Below are 12,963 nucleotides of genomic sequence, written 5' to 3'. Positions count from 1 at the left end.
CATGTATATGTACCTATATATATTTGCAGTGTACAGGAAAAGTCAGGAGGATATACTAGTAGTGGTAATCTACAGAGAGAGAACTTATATTGGAAAAAAGGGATGGCAGGATGGTAATGAGAAAAAAAAATTATCTTTCACTCTATGGTTTGTATGTATTTGGATTGTTAACAGTGAGTATACATTCACCTAATAGGTTCATACTTAAAATAACACTTAAAGTGAAAAGAAAAAGTACTTGAAATGAGACAAACTTCCTAATATTTGAGTAAAAAAAACAATCCTATTATTTTACGCACCTTTCTCTCTCTCATCTCATTTCATTATCAATCTAAATAAATAAATAACACTGAATGCTAGGAATACATTCCATTACTGACTTTATCAGTGACTACTCCCTTATAAATAAATGGACAGGAACAAAAGCCCAGAAGACAATTAGTGCTGAGAGAACAGATAGTTGGAAATGTAAAAAAGTTAAGACCAAAGAGCCATATATTTTCAAATAATCTGCATTCCAAATGACACAGCATAATAAAAACCCACTGTTACATATGCCACCTTTTCATATTGATTTTAACTTTTACAGTGAAACCAATGATTTGCTGCATAAAGAAAATGCTAGCTATTTACTTAAGCCTGCAGGTCCTCAAATAACATATTTTTGTTACAGTGTTGATGAGATGCCACAGGAACTTTACTCATGCTTGTGTCAGTTAGCCTGTCGGAAAATTGGTTTCATTACATCGCTTAAGTTCTAAGAACCTACAGACACGTGGGGACTTACTGTACTACTCTGCAGATCCTCTGATCAGAATCAGCTGTGGCACTACAGGACAGCAAAAGCCAAGGTTTTTAAGTCCATCCAACTCCTGATCTGATGTTAGAGAGCGGACATCTGCAGCTTCACCAAGCACCCCAGGTGACTCATGAATCCCAAAGTTTAAGCTATACTTTCTTAAGCATTCAAAAACACTGAATAGCATAGTAGTACAGAAACAGAGTCATTCCATAAATTTTAAAACAATGATAATTCTTACTTGGCTTTCTTAAAAGCAGAATGGTCATAATTTATTTTCTAAAGATTAAGCATTCTAATCTAAAAAAAAAACAAAGGGGCAGCAGTGGCCGGTTAGCTCAGTTGGTTAGAACACGGTGCTCTTAACAAGGTTGCCGGCTCGATCCCCACATGGGCCAAGTGAGCTGTGCCCTCCTTAAAAATAAAATAAAATAATAAAAATACGTTTTTTAAAAAAATTAAAATTTTTTAAAAATGTACAGTCTGATTTAGTTTATACACCATCCAAGGAAGCACTGTTTTGATCACAACTAAGCCCAGCACTCAGTGTCTGGCACATAGTAGGCACTCAAAGATTTGTTGAATTAATATGCTTTGAACCAGGGAGCTCCTCACGTACAGAAATTAATTTTGATGAAGGGGACGTGGCAGGTGGAAGGGAAAAACACGAGACTGGGAATGAGGTAAGATGGATTCTACACAGGGCTCTGCACGGAGGAGAATATGACCTCATTTCTGCCATTTAACCTTTCTTAGTCTCATATCCGTTTCTGTAAAGTAAGAGAGCAGAGTCTGTGACATTAACTGCTGCCAAGGAATCATTTAAATTCAGTCTGAAATATCCAAATTGAGATTCTAGAGTAGTTTAAATATTCCTTTTTATAATAAATGTCCTTGGGTGCTCTAATTTCAATGTTAATATTGTAAAGAAAAAGAAACATATGGAAATGTGGATTATTACCTTCACCACTGATTTGTCAATTCTGTGATGAAGTTTGAAACCACTGGGAGGAGGACAATCCATTTGAAAGCAAAACAAGAAAGATAACGAGTGAAAACGTAAACTGTCAGTCTACAAATTTTGCCAGTTGTTAACCAGCCAATTTTCAAAATCTATTATTTACACAAATTATTTTTACTTAAATATTCTGGAGTGGCACATGATATATATAGTTATTGTTGGATTAGGGGCATAGTTATAACAAAAACACGCAAGATCTCCTTTCCTCAAAAATATTTACAATATCTCAAGATATTTACAATAGTTTGTAGAAAACTCAGAAGCACAGGATGGCCAATCACTCCAAAACATGTTTTAAAAGGACCAAAAAGACTATCTAAGCACAGAGACATTAAATACAAAATGTGCCAAATTCAGAAAGAAGATCTACTTACTAATAAACCTGACCTTCACTTACAGAACTGCAAATCAGTCTTAACTGCAGCCAAGGGTCATGGAGAGCAGGAGCGAACACTAATCTGCATGCCCATCTCCCAAACTCTGGTCTATCAGAGCAGGTCAGCAGGTGTCTTAACTTGCATGAGAAACTCCCTAGGCTGAAATGGGAAAAACAGTGAAGGGTGCCCTTAAGATTCCAAGAGAAATGCTCATGAATCCAGAAGAAAGTCAAAAGTTATCCCAACATCTGAGAAAGGAAGGGGTGGCCTGGGAAGGCAGAGAGTCATCCAGAGACAAGGGAAGTCAAGAGACATGTCCCTTGGCTTGTGTCCCTGTTGACCATCCTCAGGGAGAAGCATTTTGAAGTTCAGGGGTCCCCTCAGTTACTCTCTTTCCCAGTCCCAGGAAAACTTGCTCCAAGCCCTCAATGGAAACAATCACTGAAAGAGTAAGGTAGTCTTTTGGAAACCTTGAAAGAGCTATGTAAAGGGGTTAAAAAGCTTGTTCCCCCTTGAACAACCCAGTTGCCGTGAGCAGCACCAGTGTATACTGGCCAGGGGAAGAAGCTTGGAGAGTGGCAGGCTGCAAACAACCAAAAGCAAAGAAAGCAGCAAAAAAAAAAAAAAGAAAAGAAAAGAAAAACAAACCCTGGCACCACCTCATGGCTCTTGGAAGAATGAAGCATATGTGGTAACAGACGAAGCAACAGTAAGTGTTGGTCAGCGTATACAGCTAATAGCCACAGTGGCAAAGGATGGAACAGGTGGTACAGTCTCCATGGAGGCTCGTGAGCCAACCCAGCATCCTTGGGAATTGGAACCAAACTGACCTGGAATCCTGGAAACTATAGTGGAGGGGTGTCAAAAACCACTACAAATGACATTCATGCCCCCTACCGTGCTCAAGGCTGGTGTAGCTGGTAAAACAAGGCTTACAATAAAAATGTCTACTCACCTTCTTCCTGAGCCATGGTGCTTTGGACAATTTCATGAAGGTCAAATGAGGCTTAAAACTTCTGCTCTCTCCTGCCAAGATGCCTTTTTCTTGAAATGTCCTTTTTGCTGCCTCTGAAGAAAATAAAAAGAAACACAAACATGCTACTATAACACGTCTGTCTTTATAAAAATGGCTATTCAAAAACCAATATATTATCTTATAATGAAGATTAGTTTATATACCTGTTTGAGATTTTTTTTTAAAGAGACAGAAAACACAATGTGCATGACAACAAACATATTTGTGACAGTTAAATCTGCAGTGATTTCATACTTTGGTTAAAGCACACAAAAGCAACACTCTGAAAAGAAAACACTTAATAGATGAAATCATTGCTGATAAGATGATGACTTTCATTGAATATACCAGTGGTATCCACGAGCATATTAAAAAAACTAGCTTAGGTGGAATCCTTCATATCTAAAATTTTTGCTTCTGACCAAGATGGAATAACAGGAATCAGATTTGCCTTTGCCCTCCCATCTGAAGCAACCAACAAAAGGACAAAATACATGAAACAATGGTTTGCAAGACACTGTACACCAAGGTATGAAAGTCAGTAAACCCTGAGAGATGAGAAACAAATGAGTTGAGCCGTTTGATTGCCCAGCTTACATGCTCGAGTCTAGGCCTCTGTGCAAGGAGGAGAAACACAGATGGAGCCCAGTCACCTGACTGGGTTCATGAAAAAGCGCTGAAAGTAGGAGAGACCAAGATATCTGGAGCTCACAATACTAGAGAAGTGAGACCTGCATAGAGAAAGATCGGCAGAGTCCCCCTTGAGTATTCAGCTGAGCATAGACCAGCACATAATGTGATGCATGTCCTACGAAAAACCCTTCGCTGCAACTCACTGCCACCAAATGATTGTTCTTCTGTCTTCTATGGTAATAAAGAAGGTTCAGCAATAGACCATTCAAGTGCCAAGAAAACACTGGTTCTCAGGTGCAAGCAACAGATGACAACTTTGGCCGAGTGGAGCAGGAAAAGAATCTACATAAGAACGTTGGGAGAACTGGAGCACCAGGCTGGAAGGTTGTGAAGTCCAGGAGGTGTCCAAAGTCACGGAGGAGAACAGGTCCAGTGACACCCCTACATCGTGCAGCTGGCACCACTGAAACCGTGCACAGCATGCACAGGGCCAGAACGGCTGCCACCTGCCTTAAACTGGTTGATAGTTGCCACTGATGATACAACCTGTCCCGAGAATGGAGTTGGCACGGTTCTCTTTTTGTTCAAGTTACTAGATTCTGATTCAAAGTCTGGGCCGAAGCAAGACCATGTTTCTAGCTCCAAGAATCTGTGAAAGAATGTATCTGACATGGGATATGGTGAGGAAGAGTTTAGATATCGGGCAGCCAAGAAAGAAAGACAAGAGTCCAGCATACACGTTTTAAAACAACAAGAGTGCATTCACAACAATTACTGTTGTAATTAACTTATCAACTTTTAGCTCATATATAGTACAAATAGGTATACCTTTTCTTTTTTTTTTTTTTTTTTTTTTTTAAAGATTTTATTGGGGGAAGGGGAACAGGACTTTATTGGGGAGCAATGGTCAAATTGTTGTCCTTTCAGTCTTAGTTGTGGAGGGTTCTGTTCAGCTTCAAGTTGTTGTTCTTTGAGTCTTAGTTGTGGAGGGCGCAGCTCAGCTCCAGGTCCAGTTGCCGTTTTCTAATTGCAGGGGCACAGCCCTCCATCCCTTGTGGGACTCGAGGAATTGAACTGGCAACCTTGTGGTTGAGAGGACAGGCTCCAACCAACTGAGCTATTCGGGAGCTCAGCGGCAGCACAGCTCAAGGTGCCATGTTCAATTTTAGTTGCAGGGGGCGCTGCCCACCATCCCTTGCGGGACTCGAGGAATTGAACTGGCAACCTTGTGGTTGAGAGCCCGCGCTCCAACCAACAACTGAGCCATCCGGGAGGCAGCTCAGCTCAAGGTGCCGTGTTCAATCTTAGTTGCAGGGGCAGAGCCCACCATCCCTTGCGGGACTCGAGGAATTGAACTGGCAACCTTGTGGTTGAGAGCCCACTGGCCCATGTGGGAATCGAACCGGCAGCCTTCGGAGTTAGGAGCACGGAGCTCTAACCGCTTGAGCCACCGGGCCGGCCCCGGTATACCTTTTCTTAACTACCCTGTCATAACCCAGCTTTGGCCCTCTCTATTTTGGCATATTTCTCAACTGTTTTAAATAGATCTAGAGTTAAAATATTAGGCTGAATCATATGAAACTGTGATTTTTAAGTCAAAAACAAACACTGGCAATGTCTGATGGTTTAACATATAGCATGGTGAACTAACTTAGGAAGTTCCTAACATCTGAGTGAAGGTAGATTAGGGCATATTTTCTAAGTCTTTAAGTATCTGAGGAATTATCACATAGACAAGAGCCTGACAGAAATTTAGCAACATGTTTATACCAACCTAGAAAACAGAAATAGTATGAAGGTATGAAAGCAAAAATTCATTTGCTCACTTATTTACTGAGCACTTCTCATATGTGTCAGGCACATTATCTGCTAAAGACAGCAAACATGTCCCTGCTTTCATGAATCTTGTCATCTTCTGGGACAGAATTCAGCCCAATAAACAGAAGGACTTAATGTTCAGAATTACCAAAAAATACAAGAGCTATAAGGAAAGGAGTTAACAGAAACTAAAATAATAGGCATTTGTATTGTTCATTACTATATTCATTAGTTTTTACATATTTTATTTGATATAACAATTTTATTATCAACTGAGTCTAAAGAAACATTTTCAAATTTACTGGTTTCAGTTACATCAAATTTTCACCCAAGAGTTCTTATTATTCACTGAGCCCAAAATCATTGATGATGAATATATATTCACAATACTATTTTAAATAATATGTGTTACAAAGTACATTTAATTTTTATTAACGTGTTTTTCTAGTACAATATATTCTCTAGGTGCACAGAGGTAGGGAAAAAGAAAATGCCACCTTATTGTTGATAAGTATTTCTTAGTATTGACTTTATATTTCTAGTAACAGTACAATCTATTGCTTAGCCAGAGTACTGGGTAATGGTTATAGAAATATCATTCTTGAGATAAGAAGAGTTTTTGCTAAATAAAACCATGTCATTTTTCATCTATGTTAATTTATGTTCTGGAAGAGAAGCTTATGAATAATTTAAGAGATTGTTCAATTCTCCCTAGTATCCCAGACATTCCTTCAAGCACTAAATAGAAAATCACACAGCAAATATATCAGATATCCTTCAAAAGTCAGCTAAGAATGGTTTCTAAATAATATAATTTACCTTACAGCTAAAGCTGCAAGTTGTCTGAAGAACAATTTCTTAAAATATATTTTAAGTACTAGAAGACTTTGCTATACAAAAGAACACTGAAATAAATAAATTAATAAAGAAACAATACTTTTTTTATCCTACCAGTTTTATATGGGGTTTTTTTTTTTGTGGGGTTTTTTTGTTTGTTTGTTTTTCTTTTTTTTTTTTTTTTTCATCCATTCAACAAATATTTATTGAGCATGCTAAGTGCTGGGAAGTTTTATGTTTTTTAAGTTTTATATATATATTTATTTTCATATAGGAGATTCTGTTCAGGTGAACTCTTTTAAACATGTAATAAAAATATATACCTAAAATGTGAAGAAATTGCTAAAAGTTGTCTCAAAGTAAACTGCAACAGATAATAAAATGTATTTTTAATCATATATATTTTCTTGTAAAGAAAATATTTTTTTCTCCTTTTTTCCCTTTTGCCATTTCTCCCTTTTTCTAAAATTGTCAAGGATCTTTATATGATAGCATGATACATAGTTTCAGAATAATCATAAAGAGGTTTATTTTTTATTGAGGTATTCAAAGCGGCTGTAAATTAGGTTGTCCTAATATATTCCTAAATTTATATATTCTAGTTCAGCATATGGATGGAATGGAAATAATAAGTTATACTACAGCTTCAAAAAGGCTGATTTGTGATTAAACAATACACCACACAACAAGAGGTGATAACTTCTTTCTGTGGTTTCCAGTTGGGAGATGCTTTCTAGTACCACTGTAAGCTATAATAACATTATGTCAAATATAATATGAAAAATCTCAATAACATTTTAGAATCACTTTTCAGCCATCTATAACTATAAAGAAATAAAAACCATACAACTGTTTTTGTCATTCCTATGTTATTACTATTTAAAGGATTCTTATTTCCATATGCGCTTAAACTATTTCATTTTAAATGGTTTTAGTAAGTCATTTGAATTATTTTGTTTCAACAAAAAAGGCTGGCATAATGTTGAAACCAACTCCAATTTAGAATTTTTATACTCATTATTTTAAACAGATATTTCCAATTGATTGCTGTGTAAAATTGTCATAGAACTTTAAAGCCTTTCACTCTTAAAAGCAAGTCTTTAAAATTACATTTTGAGACCAGAGGAATCACATTCATTCCAGTGCAGTTGAGAAAAAGAACCAGACTGAGTATTCTAACATTGTCCCAGTTCTCCTATTATTCAGCTTGTGGTCTTGGACAGGTCATTTAACCGTGACTGTAAAAGTTATGAGGCCATAAGTCATCTCTCAGGTCCCTTTTCTTATCCTAAAAACCAGCTGACTCAAGCTCCAGTACATCATCCACAGAGGACTCTAGACACCAGGACTGGATTTTATTCTGATGCAAAGATTTAGACAAGAATATAAATGAGGAAAGAGAGACTACCTAGGGTTTAATGTTCTTTCAATTAGAATCTTATGCTTATATCTACATTTTTTCATTCGTTGATATTATCTGTTGAAAAATATTTCTTGAACCTATGTTATGTAGCAGGCTTTGGGAACACAAAAATGAAAGACCCCCTCAAAGAGCGTTTACTCTAGTTAAGAAAAATAGATTTCTTGGGGAACGTAATCAATAATGTAAAGATGTTGTAGGGTATCCGATGGACATGTGTCCCATTTGGGAGTCCACCTCAGGGATGATGTAGATGCCTGATCTCTGCACTGTACACCTGAAGCTGAACAATAATGAATGCCAACTATAATTTTATATATATATATATGTATGTATATTTATATATTTGTATGTATATTGTTACAGGAAGCAGAGTACAGCATTAGGAATAGAGACAGTAGAAATGTAATGGCTCTGTGCGAGGTCAGAGGGGTAGTGGATAGGGGGAGGGGGGCTCACACAGTGTGAGGGATATAAATGATAAACGTCTAAGTTTTGCTTTGTCTTGTGCACCTAAAACTAATAAAAATTTTTTAAAAATATTATGATTTAAAACACTGTGCTATGTATGATAGCCTTTCCAAACTCTAATGTATAGCCAGTGACATTTGTTTACCTATCCTCTTTCACTGACATTTATGAAAGCATATAAATACTTTATAGCCCTAATAGATAAGATACTTAGCAATACTTTACTGACTTTCATTATTCAGTAGTAAATAATTCAATAATAAAGAGTTGAGATGTTTAGACTATTCCACCAAACCTAGTTTTACTGGTACTGTGTTACCTTATCCTTTACACCTGAAATTTATAGCAATTGGAAATAAATTTATCATTCACTGGGAACATTTATCAATGTCTGAGAGATCAAATTTATATTCTGCATGTTTTCTAGGTATCTCATCACTTTTGGGATGATTCGATGGAGAGCAATGTTTGAGGATATCAACTAATTAAAAATAAATATTTCATCCTTTTGTAATAATCCAAAAATAAAAAATAAAAAATAGATTTCAAAACAACCAAATACAATGTGGTTTTACCATAGATATCCACCTATGTGGGAGATTAGAGACGAAAATGGTCATTTCTATTTTGAAGATCAGAAAAGCCTTTACTTTGGAAGTCAGACCAGAAATGAGTCTTATAAGAGATCAGTGATACAATCTGAAAAAGAAATTAAGCAAACAAGTCCATTTACAATAGTACCAAAGATGATAAAATACTGAGGAATAATCTTAAACAAAGAGGGGGAAAAACTTATAAATTGAAAACTATAAAATGGTGCTGAAAAAAACTAAAGAAGTCACAAATATTATAAATGGAAAGACATCTCATGTTCAAGGACTGGAAGACTTGATACTGCTAAGATGTCAATACTACCCAAAACGATGCACAAATTTAATGCAATCCCTATCAATATTCCAATGGTGTTTTTGGCAGAAATAGAAAAATCATCCTAAAATCCATTTGGAATCTCAAGTGACCCCAAATAGCCAAAAACTCTTGATAGAAAAAACAAAGTTGGCAGTCTCACATTTCCTGGTTTCAAAATTCACTACAAAGCTACAGTAATCAAAACAGTGTGGCACTGGCATAAAGACTACCATACAGACCAATGAAACAGAATAAAGAGCCAGAAATAAACTCTCATGTATATGGTCAAATGGTTTTTGACAAGGGTGCCAAGACCATTCCATGAGGGAAGTACAATCTTTTCAACAAATAATGTTGGTAAAACTGGATATCCACAGGCAAAAGAATTACTTTATACCCTATACAAAATTAGCTCAAAATGGATCAAAGACTAAACTAAACATAAAAGCTAAAACTATAAAACTCACAGAAGAAAACATAACTTCATGACATTGGATTTGACAATGATTTCTTGGATGACACCAAAAGTATAGGCAACAAAAGTAAAAGTAAATAAATTGACTAAATTTAAAAAACTTCTGGAAAAGTTAAAATTAAAACATTTAAAAAGTTAAAAATTAAAGCTGGAAGTAAAGAAATACCTTCTATTTAAATAAATGACATTATCAAGTTCTGAATGTTTTCAAATGCACCATTTACCATAAGATTATTGATGATTAGTACAAGATTCATAAATATTAAGCTAATAAACTTCATTCAAATATTTTTAAATATACAAAATTCATAAATCCTTTAAAAAAGAAACAAAATTGTGCATCAAGGGACATAAGCAATTGAATGGAAAGCAAACACAATGGAAGATAATATTTGTAAATCATATATCTAATAAGAAGTTAATATCCAGAGTATATAAAAAATTCCTACAACTCAAAAATTAAAGTTAAAAAAAAATCTGATTAAAAAATGAGCAAAGGACTCACACATTTCTCCAAAGATGACATACAAATGGCCAAAAAGCACAGGAAAAGTTGCTCAACATCACTAATCATTACGGAAATCCAAATCAAAACCACAATAAGGTATTACTTCACATCCATTAGAATGCCTACCATCGAAAAAGAAAGAAAGAAAAGAAAAAGAAAATACCCAGTGCTGGCCAGGATGTAGAGAAATTGGAACACTTTTCTACTGTAGTTGAGAATGTCAATGGTACAGCCACTATGGAAAACAGTATGGAGGTTCCTCAAAAAACTAAAAATAAAATGCCATATGATGCAGCAATTCCACTTCTAGGTATATTCCCAAAAGAGCTGAAAGTTGGGACTCGAAGAGATATATGTATACTTATGTTCACAGCAGCAGTATTCACAATAACTAGAAAGTGAAAATAGCATAAGTGTCCATCAATGGATGAGTGAATAAACAAAGGGTGGTATATACATACAATGAAATATTATTCAGTCTTTAAAAAGGAAGGAAATACTGAGACACGCTACTTGATTGAAACTTGAGGATATTATACTAAGCAAAATAAGCCAATCACAAAAAGACTTTATGATTGCACTGAGATGAGGTATTTACAGTAGTCCAATTACTAGGGACAGAAAGTAGAATGGTGGTTGTCAGGAGTTCAGTGGAGGGGGGAGTGGAGAATTGTTGTTTAATGACTAGAGTTTCAGTTTTGCAAGATGACAAAGATGGAGATTAGTTATACAACAATGTGAATATACAACACTACTGAACTGTACACTTAAAAATGGGTACAATGGTAAATTTTGTTATATGTATTTTGCTACAATTCAAAATAAATTAAAAAAAAGATCAGTGACTGTTATTCGATCATGTGAGGACTACAATGGCATTCAATGAGAAGGCAATAATGTGAGCTAAGGCGACTACGTGAAATGGCACAGTGCATCAGGGAACCTGCAAGTAGTTTCACACATCCAGCAACACCAGAAATAGGCTAAGTAGCTAGGTAAGAGGCAAAGAGCTGAGCATCTTCAATGTCACAGTCAGAATAGATTTTTGTCCTATCTACGACAGAGAATAATAAAATCTTTTAAAAGGGAGCATAAAAATGATCCATTTTCTGCTTTAGAAAAATACTCTGGAAGCACAGGGACAGATTGGAGAAAGGAGACTGCAATAGTGGAGATGAGATGAAAAGAGCTGGAACAGAAGCACAGCAACAGGGATAGAAAGAAGGTAATGAATGGGACGGGTATTTAAGACAGAAAATTTACAGCTTTTGATGACTGAATATCTAAAATGAGTGAAGCTGGGCTCTACGATGCCACCTAGATTTCTGGCTTACGTTTCTGTTAGAATAATGAAGAGCTTCATCAAGATAATAAATACAAAAGCAGAAGCAAGGTTAAGTAGTAGAGAGTAAGGTTCAGAATCCTGAAAATACAAACACATAAGAAATAAAGAGATAAGCCTTTAAATCAAACTGAGAAGATATATTACGAAAAGTGTAAAAAAAAAAAAAAAACCAAGAAAGTGGTGTCTCAGTAGCCCAAAGGAGAATTTAAAGAAAGGAGTGCTCAGCCATATGAATAAATTTAAAGCATCCATTAGATCTAGAAATCAGAAAGCCATCGGTGGCCTGTGATGCGGGATGGTAGTGGAGTAGGTTGTAACCTACGGTTGCAGGTTACAGAAAGGAAGGTAAGCACAGGTAAAGAATTGAAGACAAATGATACAAGCTACTGTTTTAAAGACTGTGGCTAGGAAGGGAAGGAGAGGTACAATGCAGAAACTAGTGGAAGATTCAAGATCAAGGAACAATACGGTTTTTCCTTGCTATTAATATTTCTTAGGCTCTTTTACTTTGTGGCTTGTTTGTTTGAGGATAGGAAAGGTGTTATCAAGTTAACCAAGTTGGGGGAAATGAGCTGAAGAAGAGAAAAGGTTGAAAATAGAGAAGTATAGGAGATGAAACAACTGGTAGAGCAAGATCATCAGATCAAGAACACAGCTGAAAAGATTAGTCTTACGTAGATAAAAGAGTCCTTTTCCTAAAACCATATGGGATTTTTAAAGGCAAATGCAGTAGCAGACAGGTTTCCTTAGTACAGGGAATTGACTGAAGCAGGTCGCAGCCTCAGTCTTCTCTGTTGAGGGAGGGGCAGAGGTTAAGGGAACTCTGCACCAGCGGCTGGAGTGGTGTTGGGGAGGGGACAAGAGAAAGAACAAGCAGGAGAAGAGTGACGCTGAGCAGGATGCTGCTGACTCTGGGAAACTTACGCTTGCAGGAGAGTGACCTACGTGACTATGGTTTCTTCATGTTCTCATTCATTTGATAAATACTTATTAACACTTTCTATGTGTCACATGTTAGAGAAGGTACTAGGTAAACAGCGGTCAACACAGCACTCATGGTCCTTTCCCTCAATTTAGTAAAACGGACAAATAGGCCATTATGTAATTACAACCTGTGATAAGACTTGTGAAGTAAACACACTGGGCACAATCGTAAAGAACTTACTGAAACGGATACTCTCGTTACAGGGGACAAGAGACAGGGAAAGACCCTCTGAGATGGTGACATTTGAGAGCCAGAGAATAAAAAGGTCCAAAGAGAGGGTCTCTTCAGGCATTCGCAAAAGTGCTATGGCACGAAAGAATGTGTTGAGTCCCAGTACCTGAAAGGAGACA

The 12,963-nt window shown here is 36.4% G+C and overlaps 1 protein-coding gene across 12 annotated transcripts in view; it reads right to left on the bottom strand.

Annotated features, from left to right (window-relative positions):
• The window catches only part of AKAP7 (A-kinase anchoring protein 7), a 108,575-nt gene that overhangs the window by 59,946 nt on the left and 35,666 nt on the right, over nt 1-12,963 (bottom strand). For all 12 annotated transcript variants that reach the window (XM_019729389.2, XM_074333590.1, XM_019729379.2 and 9 more), the window contains one exon: nt 3,153-3,265. In XM_019729389.2, coding sequence (XP_019584948.2) covers nt 3,153-3,265 — 113 coding nt within the window. The remainder of the gene's footprint in view (nt 1-3,152; nt 3,266-12,963) is intronic.

The sequence above is a fragment of the Rhinolophus sinicus genome, linkage group LG05, assembly GCF_036562045.2.
Source record: "Rhinolophus sinicus isolate RSC01 linkage group LG05, ASM3656204v1, whole genome shotgun sequence".
Lineage (NCBI taxonomy): Eukaryota > Metazoa > Chordata > Mammalia > Chiroptera > Rhinolophidae > Rhinolophus > Rhinolophus sinicus.
The sequence above is the reverse complement of the archived record's forward strand: the minus strand, read 5'-3'. Positions and strand labels throughout refer to the sequence as shown.